This window comes from Neofelis nebulosa, chromosome 2, assembly GCF_028018385.1.
Source record: "Neofelis nebulosa isolate mNeoNeb1 chromosome 2, mNeoNeb1.pri, whole genome shotgun sequence".
Lineage (NCBI taxonomy): Eukaryota > Metazoa > Chordata > Mammalia > Carnivora > Felidae > Neofelis > Neofelis nebulosa.
The window spans coordinates 195,704,388-195,720,367 of record NC_080783.1 but is presented as its reverse complement, the minus strand read 5'-3'; the positions used below and the strand labels follow the sequence as shown (position 1 = coordinate 195,720,367).

The 15,980-nt window shown below is 55.8% G+C and overlaps 2 protein-coding genes across 4 annotated transcripts in view; both read left to right on the top strand.

Moving 5' to 3' along the window:
- Positions 1–15,980, top strand: part of GJB3 (gap junction protein beta 3) — a 215,587-nt gene that overhangs the window by 17,007 nt on the left and 182,600 nt on the right. The window contains exons 1-2 of one of the 3 annotated variants that reach the window (XM_058718135.1): positions 1,069–1,497; positions 5,167–6,769. In XM_058718135.1, the coding sequence (XP_058574118.1) occupies positions 5,201–6,013 (813 nt within the window). In that variant the 5' untranslated portion in view covers positions 1,069–1,497; positions 5,167–5,200 and the 3' untranslated portion in view covers positions 6,014–6,769. Of the gene's footprint in view, positions 1–1,068; positions 1,498–1,990; positions 2,114–5,166; positions 6,770–15,980 lie in introns of those variants that run through there. The other 2 variants (XM_058718136.1, XM_058718137.1) reach the window with 2 other exon arrangements.
- Positions 12,988–15,785, top strand: GJA4 (gap junction protein alpha 4). Its single transcript, XM_058718134.1, has 2 exons — positions 12,988–13,121; positions 14,260–15,785. Exon 2 carries the CDS (start codon positions 14,280–14,282, stop codon positions 15,279–15,281), a length of 1,002 nt encoding a protein of 333 aa, XP_058574117.1. The 5' UTR covers positions 12,988–13,121; positions 14,260–14,279; the 3' UTR covers positions 15,282–15,785.

Genomic DNA, 15,980 nt, shown 5'->3' with positions numbered 1-15,980 from the left:
GGGAAGGAAGTGGGGAGCAGGTTTGCTCTGAGATGCTGGAGAGCAACAGGCCGCAGGGAGCAGATGGCAAAGTCGTGGACCCTCACAGGATGCTCTCATGTTCACACATCCCCCAACACTGGCACATACACAGAAGCACCCAGACCACCCGGCATGGGGTCTCAGCAGTGATGTTCAGGGGCCATGACCCAGTGAGTAAAAGATGGCCTCTGCCCTGTGGCTTTGCCCCATCCAGAAACCACAAGGCTGAGACCTCCAGAGCTGGCTCTGCTGCTTAGCATCTGTATGACCCTGGGTAAGTCACCTAACCTCTCTGTACCTCAGTGGGAAGGGTCACACCTTCCTCCCCACTGTGAGGATGAAATAAAGTCTGCCAGCCATGTCTGGCGCAAAGATATCTCTGAACATGCAATGCAGGGTTAGTCTCTATCGAAATGAGTAGTCGGTAGGGTGACCGTGTAATAGATCTTCCCAGGTTTGGGGGCACTCTTGAGAGTAAGGGGAGGATGTGAATTACACTGGACCACAGGTGGCAAACCCGTACAGTCCTGGGGAAATCCCATGTACAGTCACCCTTGTGTTAACCACACCATCTCTATGTCTCCATCTCTATGGAGACAGCGAGGCCTCAGCCCCAAGGTGACTAAGACCCCAGGGCTCCCAGGGAGGCCAGAAACGCTGGGGTTTCTCCAACAAGGCTGGGAAAGCTCCTTGTCACAGCACACTAATAAATAAGACAAAGCCTCTTTGTCCCCAGAGCCCAGCCCAGCTGCAGGCCCGCCTCCTTCCGCAGTCTCTAGGGCAAGGGCGCTCTCGCCCCAACATCCGACCCCCTCGCACAGAATCCGCCCCTTGTCCTAACTCCAGGCGACCACCTCTGCCCTCACCCCTGGACAAAGGATCCCCCCATCTCCTTTCCAGGCACAGGACTCGCTGTGTCCTTTCCAATGTGGACGCAGAGTTTGCTCCCCACCTTGGAGGCCAAAGAGCCTGAGCCAGGCACCGCCGTGGAGGCTCATCGTGCCAAGAGGGCAGACCCCCAGAGTGCCCCCAAGCAGGGTCCCGGCCGGGCGCCGGGCAGGAACAGAGACCGGCAGGGCGCGGGCACAGTCGCCGTGGCAACGCGTGTGGGCGAGTCATGATTGCAGGCTGTCCCGGGCCACGGCACTTAACAGTTTAGAGTGCCTCCCGCCCCTGATCTCATTGGAGCCTTTGCAACAGCCCTGCCCATGGCCACCGATGCCCCCATTTCCCACATGAAGAAACCGAGGCTCGGAGCAGCGACGAGCCCCTCGGAAGGCCGCCCCGGCAGCGGGTGGCAGCGGGACTAGACGCGGACCCCTTGCGGCCGAGCCGGCTCCCAGGCTCCTCCCCGGCCCTCCCTCCTCCGCGCCGCCCCCCCGGCTGAGCCCGCCGCCGCCGCGCGCCTGGCCTCCACTGCAGAGCCCGGCTCCCGCCCCTCCGCCGCCGCGCGGGGCTCCCGGACGCGGGCTCCCGGTGAGTGTGCGGGTGGGGTGGCGGGACACGAGCGCTCCCGGGCGCCCCCAGCGGCGGGGCCGGCTGAGGAGGGGGGAGCGAAGGAAGGGAGGTGGTGGAAGGGTCTCCCCCAACACCCCCAGTGCCTTCTCGCCCCTCGATTCTGGGCGAGGTGGGGGCTCTAGGGGGCTTGGAAGGTTCTGAGACACCCACCTCCCACGTCCGCAAGCTCCCGAGCTGCCCCGGATGAAAGGAAAGTGGGTGAGGGGAGTGGGGGGAGACGGCAGTGGCATTATAGAGTGTGGCGACAGTTGGGCAAAGTTTGGTCCCGGGCTGGGAAAAAGGATGGCTGGGGGGTGGGGTTGGAGGGGGGAGTGCTGGTGGCCGGCTGGGGTAATCAGAACTGGCTCCACCTGTCCCAGTTCTGAGCTTGGAGGGAAATTCTTTGCAGGTGAGTGGAGTCCCTGGGGTGTGTTGGGCGGGACTGGACAGACAGGACCGGAAGGTGGAAGGTGGAAGGTGGGGACCCAGAAGGGGGCTGCACCCAGGTGGGTGTCGGGCGACAGGGCCCCTCTCCTCGGGAAGGCTGGCAGACTGGGCTCCAACCACCACTTCAGTCTTTTTGAGCTCCCACCAGGTCAGTGGCAGGCTGGGGAGGGAATGATCTTAAGATTCTTACAACAGCTCAAGAAAGTAGGAATTCTTTCCCTTTAGAGATAAGGAATGGAGGTCAAAACTATTAAGGGATTCTTGGAAATCACCTGGCTAGTAAGGGGCAGAGCTGAGGCTGGAATCCAGATGTGACTCCATGCTCAGTGCACATTTCTCTGCTCGTCCCCATAAGGCCAGGTCTCAGAGGAGCACGTGGGGGAGAAGAGGGTCTGCAGGGATGGGGTCTTCTGCAGTCACACCATGCTGTTGGAGATTCCCGGAGAAGAGGCATCAGAAGAGCTGAGGTGTTGAGAAGCAAATGTGCCTTCTCCCTCTGGCCAGAGCCGGGAAGTCCTTCCCCCAAGCTACCTTGTCCAGATTGTTCTGCAGGCTACCTGCCTGCCCCCACCTCACAGCCCTTCCCTCCAAGCTGCCTCTCTGAGAAGTCAGCATGCATTTCTTTATCACCCAGCACTTACTGAGTACCTACTGTGTGCCAAACACTAGGCACTAAATATAACTCAGTAAGCAAAACAGCGCTGATATTCTAGCGGGGGAGACAGACAATAAATAAGAACCAAAAAATAACAAATACTTTAATTTCAAATGGTGATTAAATTCGAGGAGGAAAATAAAGGAGACAGGAGCAGAGTGACTGGGAGGGCAGGGCTCCCAGACCCAGGGTAATCTGGGGAGTCCTCAGCGATGAGAAGGACCCAGCCATGCAAGGTTCTGGAGAAAGAGCATTCCTGGCAGCAAGAATAATTGCAGAGTCCCCAACTCTCCCCATGTGGCTGGAGCAGAGAGAGGCAGGGTGAGAATGTAGGAGAGGAGGGCAAGAATGTAAAATCTGGGGTTTCATCCTAAGCGTAATGTGAAGCTAGTAGAAAGTTTTAAACAAGGGAGTGACACGGTCCAAGTTAGTGGATTCTAGGGGCCCAGGAACAGATGCCGAAAGGCCAGCGAGGAGGCCCTGGCAATAATACCAGCAAGAGTGATGGTGGTTTGGAGCAAGGTGGTAGCAGGACCCACAGGCATCATGCATGCTCAGAGGGGCATCGTGTGCTCCAGGAGCGCCCACATGTGCACACAGGCCCACACATGCACATGGAGACACATGTTCCCACACCCATGGCAGCAGGCAGACACTAGATGTACTCAGGCAGACCCACCCATCCACACCCTCTGACTCATCCCAGGACTGGGAGGAAGATGGGTGGTTCTGGGGCCTGAACAAAGTATGTCTCCCCACCACGGAACCCTGGCATCCAGCATGGCTGGGGTGGTTGGGGCTCCCCCAGGCTCTGGCACAGGGAGAGGGATTGTCTCTAGATTTTCCCTGGATCTGGTGTGCCAGGAGCCAAACCACCTACCATCCTCCACTCACCTCCAACCTGAGTTGTTCTCCCAACGTCACCACCTACTGACTGGGAGACCTTGAGGAGGTTATTTCTCCTCTCTGGACCTCAGTTTTCCCTCTGCAGAATGGGCTTGCCAGGGAGCAAGAAGATCCTCTGCCCTTCTACCTGGACTACGGTCCTGCTAGCTGGACTAAGAATGAAATTAGAGACAGATAAACAAGAGAAAATCTAATTTAATTTCATGTGAATGGGGAATCCACATGGATGTGGAAATTCCAAAGACAGGTAAAAGGAGGTATATATGCCCTCCTGAACTAAAGAGAAGGGAATAGGGGTCTGGGACTTCAAAGGGAAGAAATACAATTCACCAAGGATGAAAATGAGTAAATATTTGGTAAACAAATGTTTGCTGGGCCACTCAGAAACAATGGGATGTAGAGGACTTTGATCAAACAGGCCTTGCCAGGCTCCTCTCTGTCTACCCTCCTTAGTTCGTATAACAATGTAGTTATCTCCAGTGATGGCTCTCTTCCTGGAGCAGGTCCTCTATCTGAATACTTCTAGGCAGTTGAAGGAGAGATAAAGAGCTTTTCCTGAATCTGATGAGCTTTGATTGCTTTTAACCCAAAATCATCTGCATGCCAAAGTGGCCTATCTTGGGGCAGCCTGCCCTTGGCCCCTACAGGCTCATGACCCCACCCTCACAAGATGGTAGCAAGGAATCAGTGAAGTAAGTTGCAAGAACCTGGTCTGGGACAGGCATCCAGCAGAGGAGGGGTAGGAGGTGGTGGAGAGCACAGCCTGCCCCCCCACACCCCCCCCGCACTGACAGCCTGGCCTGGAATCCAACTGCAGTTCTAAATGAGTGATTTGGCCTCTCTAGATTTCACAATGAGTGGCCAGCATTTATTGAGCACTTACTATGTGTTAAGTGCTTTGCAACGGTTATCTTCATCTGTAAATGAGAAGCATAATAGTATCTACCTCATGGGGCCATTATAAGGACTAAAGGAGATAGTGTTGCACAGCTTTTAGCTCCTCTGCTGACCCATAGTAAATGCTCAATAAATGCTCATTGTTATTATCAGCAAATGCACATTCCCTTCCTTCATGCATACAAGCTCTGTGACTTTTGGCAGGTTACTTAGCCTCTCTCTAGGCCTGTATCCTGCCCGTAGCCTGGGAGGAATAATAGTCCTGATCTCAAAGGGTCATTGGCTGATCAAACGCATCTATCCACATAAAGACCCCAGAACAGTGCCTGATACACGGTAAATGCTCATATCAAATGTTACCTATGCGGAGCACCTGGGTGGCTCAGTTGGTTGAGCATCCGACTTCAGCTCAGGTGGTGATCTTGCGATTCCTGGGTTCACACCCTCGCATCAGGCTCACTGCTGTCAGCCTGTCAACACAGAGCCCGCTTCGGATCCTGTGTCCCCCTCTCTCTACCCCTCCCCTGCTTGCAGTCTCTCAAAAATAAAAATGAAAAAATACATAAATATATACATACATATATGTGTATATATATGTATATATATACACATATGTGTGTATTCATATACACATATATATAACAAAATAACATATATATGTACAAAATAAAAAATTAAAATAATAAAAAAAATTTAAATGTCACCCATACATTAAACATGGACTTTTCCTTGCATGCCGTCAGGTGGGCACGGCCCCCGGCACGCCCGCCAAGCACCATGGACTGGAAGACGCTGCAGGCCCTCCTGAGCGGCGTGAACAAGTACTCCACGGCATTTGGGCGCATCTGGCTGTCGGTGGTGTTTGTCTTCCGCGTGCTGGTGTACGTCGTGGCCGCGGAGCGCGTGTGGGGGGACGAGCAGAAGGACTTCGACTGCAACACCAAGCAGCCCGGCTGCACCAACGTCTGCTACGACAACTTCTTCCCCATTTCCAACATCCGCCTCTGGGCCCTGCAGCTCATCTTCGTCACGTGCCCCTCGCTGCTGGTCATCCTGCACGTGGCCTACCGGGAGGAGCGCGAGCGCCGGCACCGCCAGAAGCACGGGGACCAGTGCGCCAAGCTGTACGCCAACGCGGGCAAGAAGCACGGCGGCCTGTGGTGGACCTACTTGTTCAGCCTCATCTTCAAGCTCCTCATCGAATTCCTCTTCCTCTACGTGCTGCACACGCTCTGGCATGGCTTTGGCATGCCACGCCTGGTGCAGTGTGCCAACGTGGCGCCCTGCCCCAACGTCGTGGACTGCTACATCGCGCGGCCCACCGAGAAGAAGGTCTTCACCTACTTCATGGTGGGTGCCTCTGCCGTCTGCATCGTGCTCACCATCTGCGAGATCTGCTACCTCATCTTCCACAGGGTCCTGCGAGGCATAGCCAGGAACAAGCCCCCAAAGGGCCACAGCCTCCCGTCCTCCACCAGCCGGGCCTCCACCTGCCGCTGCCACCACAAGCTGGTGGAGGCTGGGGAGCTGGGCTCCGACTCTGGCGACGACAAGAGACACGCGTCTGCACCCAGCATGACCCCCATCTGACCACAGGCTGGGGAGCGACGCTGGAGCTGCCAGTGGGGACAGATGGGCAGTACTGCACGGGGGGAGGGGTCCTACAGGTGCCGGGTGCCCCCACTTTGAATTCACTAATCTATCCTGTTTCATTTTTGGCAGATTTTTTGAGCACTGGGCACTGTGCTGTCTACCCAGGTATGAGTCACACCCCAGAACTAGGGCCAGCCCTTGGGGGAGACAGACGTCAAAACAAACAAATCAACGACTGAGTGCGAGGGGACCCCCACAGGAGGCTCCCAGCAGAGCTTCCGCCTAACCCAGGAGGGAGTGATCAGGAGAGACTACCCTGAGTACAAAATGTTTGAGAGAGGTGAGAAGGGCTTCCTAGACGAGAAAGCGGCAGGTGTTTGCAGGTGAGATGTTTGCCCTGGTTTGGAAGCACTGGATCAAAGGGAATTTCATTCCCTTGGGAGAAGCACCCAGGTTCTGGGCTGGAAAGGAAGTAGTCTCTAAGCAGTGGGAGGTCCAAAGGCCTGAGGGTGAGCTTGTGAAGGGGAGGAGGAGATGGCTCTGTGACACCAGCTGCTGCTCGAGATACTTGGGTGTCCTCCTGGTCCCCACTGTCCTCAGGGGAAGCCCCCTTAAGCCCAGTTCTGCTCCTCCCAGGCTCAGACAGCTTTTCTGCCGTCTTCTTGCCACAAACATGCTCAACCTAGTGCCAGCCTCTCAGACTCTGCTGCCAGAGACTCAAGATAGATGTTCCTTGAAATCAATAAAGGCTGTGTTTTATACAGGTTGGCTCCGTCCTCTATTCTGTACTCCCACCCACAAGACCCTGAGGGCAGGGAAGGTAGCCCTCAGGAGGGCTGTACGTCTGGGGGGTGAAGGCAGACTGGGGCTGGGGTTGATCTGGGTGGGGATGTGGGTGGAACCTACTGGTATATATGTTGTGATTGTAAGTGTGGTCACAAGAGGACGCTGTGCTCCCTCTGCAACAGCGCTTCCCGCGTTTCTAGTGAGAACACTGCTCTGAGCACACACACAATCATTGTTCTCCCCATAGATAAACCACACTCCCTCCTCCTTTATAACCCAATCACCACCATCAACAATCCACGTCCCCACCCTGTGTACACAAATCTCTGTTATTCATACTCTCCTTATAATATGCCACAACAGGATGGTTGTCTCCTCTAAAGGTGGGAGTCCCAGCCTCACTCAAGCATTATTCAGCAGCTCCTTCCATCTGCCCTGAACATTGTTGGCTCACCGGGGCCCTGGCAGGAGGTGGAGACTACATAGGAGAACAGGAGCTGAACTCAAACAGCTCCAAGTCAGGGGAGACAGTAACACACTCGTCTCCTGCAGTAACCAACAGTTGGGGTGGTTCACAGTCCCCCCCCACCGCCCCCCAGTACTGTGTGGTGACCTGCAATTTAGGGGACACCAACATTCAAGCCAGACTGGAATGGAAAGCAAAAGGGGGTGCAAGTCTCCACCAATAAGAGACACATTTAGTGACCATCAAAGCCAAGGCCAGGGGCCAGAAATCTAGGAGCAGTGAACCAAGAGCCAATGCAGGCAAGGAGAGGGCAGATCACTATGTCCACAGAACAGGCTGTGGTTCACCTTTGCTCTTTCGTGTGGCTATTAGTGGGGTGGGTAAGCCAACCAAGCTTAAAGGGCCCAGGGTTGGACACCCACCCCCCACAGTCTGAATCATAGCTTAACCACTTCATGACCACAGTCACCACGCTGCACCTTGGGCAAGCTTTCAGAACGGCAGTCTTGTCATCATTACAATGTGAATTGCACCAGTCAGGGTCCCAGCAAAAAACAGATGGCACATTCAAACCCAGTAACTTTAAAGAGTTTCCTTGAGGGATATTTTTTCATGTTTATTTATTTTGAGAGAGACAGAGAGAGAGAGAGCCGGTATGTATGCACATGAACACGCGCGCAAGTTGGGGAGGGGCAGAGAGAGAGAAACCCAAGCAGGCTCCACGTTCAGCATGGAGTTCAATGCAGGCTTGATCTCACGACCATGATATCATGACCTGAGTTGAGAGCAAGAGTCAGATGCTTAACCAACTGAGCCAATTTGTTTTAAAAAGTATGCGCATGATCAAGGAAACCACAAACACTACTGCAGTGCCCTGGGGCTTGTACCAGGGTAGCCACAGACTGGGTTGCCACACTGGAGCTGCAAGGATGCATTCCACCCCAGCGACCAAATAAATACCCCAACTTCACTTTCTCATCTCCTGCCCTCCTGCCAGTGGCTCCCACTGACACAACCCAACCAGGATCCAGAGAGCAAGGGAGCCAAATGAGGCAGCCAGTTATGGCTCAGCCTCCTGGGGCACAGAGCAGGGTGGAGAGTTGACCCGAGGGACAAAGGGACCATATTCATCCCAGCACTCAGAGCAGTACTACTCCTTGGGTTGCTGTAGAGATGAGACACTGAAGGTAACCCAGCAGTATGGTGCTAATGTGTTCAGTAAATATCCAGGCAGGAGCTTGCCTGCTGCCCAGGCCACAACAAGACCAGTCCCAGCCTGGCCTGGATGATTGCAAAGGTCTCAGGGAAGGTCTCTCCTACTTGCTGCCACACATTCCAGCATCTTCCAGGGCAGTTTCAGCTGCCTGGCCAAGGATGGCTTGGAGGCCAGAGCAACCAGAGGACATCACTGGCTAGCTCAGCACAGACTGAGCCTCCAGCCCCAGGCTCCTTCTCCAGGCTGGGGGTGAGGACCGTGGTTGACAGGATGTCCCAGCCCTGTCCTGAGATGTGCCACCTTCGGCCTGAGAGCCTGAGAGCTGTTCTGAGCAGTGCAGCTCACTCTCCTGATCCAGGACACCTGGAGCTACTGTTCACCATCCAGAGTCCCCAGCACACAACGCTGTCACCACAAGGTGGCTCTCATGTCCCCTGGCCTTCTCTTCTCAGGGTACACGCTTCTATCTCCTCCTTCCCCAGCACATGAGCATTCACTGCAAGCCTCCTTCCCTCACGCACATGATAGATTTAGATTTCACGCACACACAGCCTTCACAACCACACCTACTGCACGAAATAACAGCCACCACGCAGCCCAAGCTAAACAGGAGAGTATCTTGTGTCATCACCCTGGTCTCAGCTTCCTATTATGGATTGAATGTTTGTGTCCCCCCAAAATTCATACCTTGAAATCCTAACTTCTACTGTAATGGTATTAGGAAGTGGAGCCCTTGGGAGGTGAAGCCCTCGAGAATGGGATTTGTGCCCTTCGAAGAAGACACAGAAGAGGGAGGACCTTTCTCCCTTCACCACGTGAGGACACAATGAGAAGACAGCCCTGTGTAAACCGGGAAGAGGGTCTTCACCAAGAACCTTTTTGGACTTCCAGCCTCCAGAACCGTGAGAAATAAATTTCCATTGTTTAGGGCCCCCAGTGTGTGGCATTCTGTTACAGCAGCTTGAGCTGAGACAACCACATCATCTCGCACCTGGATTACTACAACAACGTCCCTGCTTCCTGCCCTAGCTCTGGGAAGCAGAAGAACGGAAAGGGGAGGAAGCGGGACTGAGCAACAAGACCTGTTGTGCTGTGTCCATCAGGCAAAGATTGTCGGTTAGAGGCGGTCACGTGGAGTTGGCTGGGCCCTTGACCGCTGCTTGGCTCAGTCACTGCCTGGGGCCACCCCCCGAGCTTGGCCACCTGGACAGTTGGAGTGGACCTGAAAGGGCTAACAGCTGGAGGCTGTCAGCTGTCCAGACTCCCACAGCTGGGCAACAAGTCCTGTCCCAAAGGGGGATGTCCATATTCACCGCTCACCCCCACAGTCCATTCTCGGCACCACAGCCCCAGTGATCCTTCACAACCCAGGTCAGGCCGGGTCACCCCCCTGCCTGCACCTCCTGAGACATCTCACACAGCCCTTGAGGGGCCTCTAAGATCTGCCCACCCCACACCTCATCTGTTCTCTCTCAGAATGCACCCCTTCTCGCTCACCTCACTACAGCCACACTGACCTCCTTGCTGCCCTCAAGCAGGAAATGTTCCTGCCAGGCATGTTCCTGCCTCAGGGCCTTTGCACTCTCTGTTCCCTCTGTCCAGAAGGCTCTTTCGCTCCATCCTTTCCTTCAGGGTGAGCATCAAATGCCCGCTGCTTAGTGAGACAATCTCCTCTCTTCTACTCAACATCAAAACTGCACCCTCGGCATGCTCAACGCTCCCTCCCTGCTTTCCACATAGCTTTGTCGCCATCTAGCAGGTTCTGTGTTCTGTCTCCCCACAGCTAGAGTGTAAAATCCACAAGGACAGGGAGTCTTGTCGTTCCCTGGTTGGTCTCCAGGGACCACTGACTAAGACAGTGCCACAGCAGCAGGGGGTGCTCAGTAAAAACGTGCTGAATTAATACGTTCATATATGGGGCTGGTGCCCTGCTAGGTGCTGGGGATGTAAAGAAGACCCCGCTGCGTGCCCTCTAGGGGCCCTCAGTCTCATGCAGTAAGTGACGCACCCGGGGTGGGAGGAAGGGAAATGGGGTGGGGTGGGAGGTTTAATCAGTAGAGAGTTTCAGTTTTGCAAGATGAAAAAGTTCTGGAGCTCTGTTGCTCAACAATGTCAATGTACTTAACACCACTACTAAATGGTACATTTTTTAGCGGTTCAGATGGTAAATTTTATGTGTTTTTTTTTTTACCACAATTAAAAATAGAATGTTTAAAAATAGCCACCCAAAAACCCAAAATAAAACAATGCACCCAGGGGCAATACGTGAGCCACTGAGGGCACCAAGGCTCACCTAACCCAGGGGAGACAGCAAGGGGGCTTCTGGGAGAAGTTGACATAGAGCATAGAAAGACTTGTCGGTTAGGCATGTGAGGGCACTCCAGGCAGAGGGAACGGCATGGGCACAAGTAGAGTGCTCAGAGAACTACAGTAATGGAGTATGGCTCAATCACATAGTGAAAGGGGGAGAGGGATAAGGCTGGAGGCCAGGAGACCCACTGAGAGCACACTGAGACAGTGGCTTAAACAGGGTCAGGGCAGTGGGAAGAGAGGGAGGTGTGGGGTTCCAAGGATGCCTTGCCCTCTCCACCTGCTCCTCTCTCCCTCCAGGAGAGGGGATCAGAAAGGCTTGGGAGAGCCTGGGCCCAGCAGCTGGAGAGGAACTCAGAGCGAGGCTGTCTTGGGGGCGTGGTAAGAACCTGCCTCCAGGGACCTCCGTTCTCATGCCCTCCGAGGTCAGAACTAAGTGGGCGCCGTTGTCAGCTTTGGAAATCCGGGAGGAGGCTCTGCTCAGCCTGGCCCTGAGGGACAGGCCTGGAAGGGGAAGCCAGCTCAGTCTGATCCTGAAGTTTTGAGGTCTGAGCCAGGCCCAGCACACTTGCTGCCCCAGAAGTCTGCTTGCCAGGGCTGAGGGCAGGACGCTCAGGGACCCAGCCCTGGGATGGGAGTCCGAGGACTGAAGCCTGCTGCAGAAAACCTGCTGCAGAAAAACCAGGACCCTTCCACCACCTGCCCCAGGCCTCAGCCCCCACCTGCCACGTTTCCTTTCCTTAGCTGCCCTGCCCCCCACCACTCCACTCTGGGTCTCCTTCCCCTCAGTCCTCTCTGCTCCCATCAAGACCAACCCACAGACTCTTTTTGTCACAACTGTTTCTTCACGACATTTTTAGCCACTGCTCACTTGAAAACTCCTTGTGTACCACTATGCTATGTGCTGATTGGATCTCCTATCAACTCCACACAGTAGGAACAATCACCATCCCCATTCTACAGAGGAAGAAACTGAGGCACAGGGGTTTAAGCAACTTGCCTAAAGGCACAGGAGTCCTCAGCAAAGTCTCAACTTCTAGATTCTTTGGCCTCCTCCCAGCAAAGTCTCAGCACCCTAGGGGCAGCAGCCAAGGTCTCAAGACCTTGCAGCCCAGGCTCTTGCTCACACTGTTCCTTCTGCCTAGAATGTTCCCCCTTGCACCCCCTTCAACCGGCTAATTCAGTCTTCTCAGGAAACGTCCCTAACCAAGTCCCCTCTGAGTCACCCTGTAGTCCTCCCGAGAACCTTCCAGATTTGCTACTTTACTCTTACCCAAGGGCTGATATGCTCAATTCCGGCTTCCCGTAGCAGCCAGTGAGAGTGGGAGACCAGAGACTACACCTGACTGGCTATGGTCAACCCCCCCAGCTCCACTTACAATGCGTGCAGCACAGCAGACCCTCATTAACTTTCATCGACAGGGCGATGCCTGAATGAAGGATGGCAGGTTCTGCCCCCCCCCCTTTCATTCCTTTGGGAGCCCCCTCCCCATTTAGAGGCATGAGCAAGGGATCCAAGCTAAAGGTGGAGAGCCCCTCCTCTTCAGTCTCCAGTGATCTATGGGAGTTGCTTAGTGACCTCTGATCGCCTGCCCAGGAGTGGAGATGTTTGAGAATTCCGCAAGAATTCAGGCTGGGTTGAGAGCCCAGCTCCACCACGGACTCTAGGGAGGGCAGATATAAACCCTCTCTCCCGATGTGGTCCCCCACGTCCTGATGAGCCTCGACTGCCAAGTCCCGGCACAGCGCGGGGCACAAGGTGGCGCCCTGAAAACTGAGTGGTCTTCTCTCTTTTTTCTGACCAAGGGCAAGAGGACCCCATGGTCAAGGAAAGGTCCTTCCCTGGAGGCCCCCACACCCTCATCCGCATCTGCCCATCCCTCACAGCCCTCAGGTCAGTTGCAGGATCAGAAAGTTCTCGCTGTGATCCTTTCAAATCCAGCCACCTGGGAAAGGTTTGGCCCTGCAGAACTCCTGTTCCAGAGCCAAAGAAACAGAGGCTGGGAGGGTTCCGGGCCGGAACACCAAGCAGAAGGCGAAGAAGGGGAGCCAGAGGCCTCTCAAGCCCCCTCCACCTCCTAATTCCCAGTGCCAGTCCCGGGGCCCTTTCCTTAAGCGTCGCTACAGGGAGTCGGCACCTCCTGGTCCCCGCCCCCGGCTCTGAGAAGCGCCCCGCCGCCCTCCCGTGGCGTTTCCTGCCCCCACCCCGCCCCTCCGCGCTATTTAAGGCGCCCCCGCCGTCCGGCGCCGTCCAGCAGGGCTCCCGCGGGCGCCGTTCCGCCGTCGCTCTAACCCCGCCGCCACCTGGGCCACCCGGCAGGCAGGCGGTGAGTTGGGCTTGGGGGTGGGGAGGGCCAGGACGCCACCTGCTAACGAGCGAGCGGGGCGGGGGGGGGGAGGGAGGGAGACGCCTCCGCCACCGGCCACTCGGCCGCCACGGGCTGAGGGTTGCTGGGGGTCGGGGGAGGCGCGACGGCTGCGGGCCAGGCTCTCTGCTGAGCCACGTTACTGGCTTCTTTCACTGTATCCTTATAACCCTAGGAGGTGGGAGTATTATTTCCATTTTACAGGAGAGGAGACTGAGGTGCTAAGGTTGACGCTTACCCAGGGTTAGTTAGTAAAAGGGAGCCAGCACCAAAGTCTGATTCCAGAGCCTGGCTCTAAAGAGCTTTGCTCCTTGAAGAAGCGCCTCCCCTGCCCCCTTCCCTGCATTTCTTCCCCCAGCTCTCTGCCCACCCACCTCCCCCATACCCCGTGTTCTGGGAACCTGGTGGCCTATGCCTCCACCCTGCTATGACAGTTCTTTTAAGAGTCTAGAATTTATCAACAACAGCTTGGGGGCCCAGGGGGTATGGAGGAAGGGGGTAGGATCAGTGTCCATACTTAAGTGGCAGGTGGTCACTATTGTTGACAGGTGGAACTAATGCAGGATGTTGCCTTTAGCATCTAACACCCTTCCCACCTGCCCCTTACCGCAGCTCAAAGGTTAGAGTGAGGTCAGCTGGGTGACTTACCATGGGCAGGGGGACAGGGACCTGAGGTTTTGGGCCCCCTGAGAAGCTGAAGATAGCACCACCACTGCCCACAGTCGGGGACAGCCAGCCCATCATGGGCCAAAGGAAGGAGGGGCATAGCACAGCCATGTGACCTGGGGTAAGTTCCTCAGATTCTGTTCCCATAAGCTCAGGAGCCTCAATTTGATCCAAATCTTGAGCTGTGTTATCCTGGGACTCGGCCTGGGAACAAGAGGGATACAGAGGTATGACAAGACAAGGACCTAGTAGCCATCATCCAAAGATCAGCTTTTAGTCCTGACCACACTGCTGGCTGTGAGCCCCCAAGCCAGTCCCTTCCCCTCCTCAGTGTCCCTGTAGGTAAAATGGGTGTGGCCAACCTCCCTGCAAGCTTGTTGCCAGGACAACTGAGAAGGATGTCATGCTGACTGTGTCCTCTATCTCCCTGCAGACGGAGGAGGCCGGGTAGCCATGGGTGACTGGGGCTTCCTCGAGAAGCTGCTGGACCAAGTCCAGGAGCACTCGACTGTAGTGGGCAAGATCTGGCTGACGGTGCTTTTCATCTTTCGCATCCTCATCCTGGGCCTGGCTGGCGAGTCCGTGTGGGGCGACGAGCAGTCAGATTTCGAGTGTAACACGGCCCAGCCGGGCTGCACCAACGTCTGCTATGACCAGGCATTCCCGATCTCCCACATCCGCTACTGGGTGCTGCAGTTCCTTTTTGTCAGCACACCCACCCTGGTCTACCTGGGCCACGTCATCTATCTGTCCCGGCGTGAAGAGCGGCTGCGGCAGAAGGAGGGGGAGCTGCGGGCGCTGCCAGCCAAGGACCCACGCGTGGAGCGAGCACTGGCAGCCATAGAGCGTCAGATGGCCAAGATCTCAGTGGCAGAGGACGGCCGCCTGCGGATCCGCGGGGCGCTCATGGGCACCTACGTGGCCAGCGTGCTCTGCAAAAGTGTGCTGGAGGCAGGATTCCTGTATGGCCAGTGGCGTCTCTATGGCTGGACCATGGAGCCAGTGTTCGTGTGCCAGCGCGCCCCCTGCCCCTACCTTGTAGACTGCTTCGTCTCGCGCCCCACAGAGAAAACTATCTTCATTATCTTCATGCTGGTGGTCGGACTCATCTCCTTGGTGCTCAACCTGCTGGAGCTGGGACACCTGCTGTGCCGCTGCCTCAGCCGGGAGGTGAAGGCCCGGCAGGGCCAGGATGTGCCCCCGGCCCAGCGTACCTCCTCGGAGCCCTACCCTGACCAGGTCTTCTTCTACCTCCCCGTGGGCGAGGGCCCCTCGTCCCCGCCTTGCCCTACCTACAATGGGCTCTCATCCAGTGAGCAGAACTGGGCCAACCTGACTACAGAGGAGAGGCTGGCTTCTTCCAGGGCCCCCCTCTTCCTGGACCCGCCTCCCGAGAGTGGCCAGAAATCCCCCAGTCGCCCCAGCAGCTCTGCTTCCAAGAAGCAGTATGTGTAGGGGGCTGGGGCTTATGTCACCCAACAGAGCGGCCCAGGGAAGTCTGGCTGCCTTGGATGCCCTCTCCCTGAAGACTGCAGGAAAGAGGGGAGCAAGGGAAGCAGATGCTTGCTGGCCAGGAGCCCTCATTGCAGATTGTGTTTGAGCATCTGGGGCCTTCCTGGTGACCAGAGGGGCACCATGGATCCCCCTCCAGAACATGACTCTGCCACAGGCACAGACAAAGCCAGCTTGGGGTGCTCCAGACCAAGGGCCTTGTGGGGCCTCTGGACTTTTTCACCTGGTTCAGAGCAACCTGGAGCCAATTTACCCCTCCCTCATGAAAGATTCACCTCTGCCCACGTTGTCCTCACAGGAAAGGGCTGGTTGAGGCTGCTGGGTCAGAGAGCTCACACACAGCCTGTGCTGGATCTGGCCCTGTCGAGGGGATTGGTGTCTCGTTCTCACTCCTTCCTAGTTCCACTGTTTATGCTTCTAAAATAAACAAGATTTGGTCACAAGCTACGTGTGTCCTGATGCTGTCATGATGTGCCTCCTGGGAGGTTGGGGGGCAGTCGCCTGGCCTGGCTTCCTTTTTCTTTGCAGTCTCGTATGATCCGTCTTTGGCCTCTGCAACACCAACTCCACCCAGCGTCTTAAACCCTCAAACCCCTACATCCTGCCTCTCAGCAGCCCTGAGTCCTAAACGCTCACCTTTTG

Excerpts from the sequence above, each read along its gene's own strand:
- GJA4 (XM_058718134.1), top strand. The coding sequence starts at position 14,280 with ATGGGTGACTGGGGCTTCCTCGAGAAGCTGCTGGACCAAGTCCAGGAG.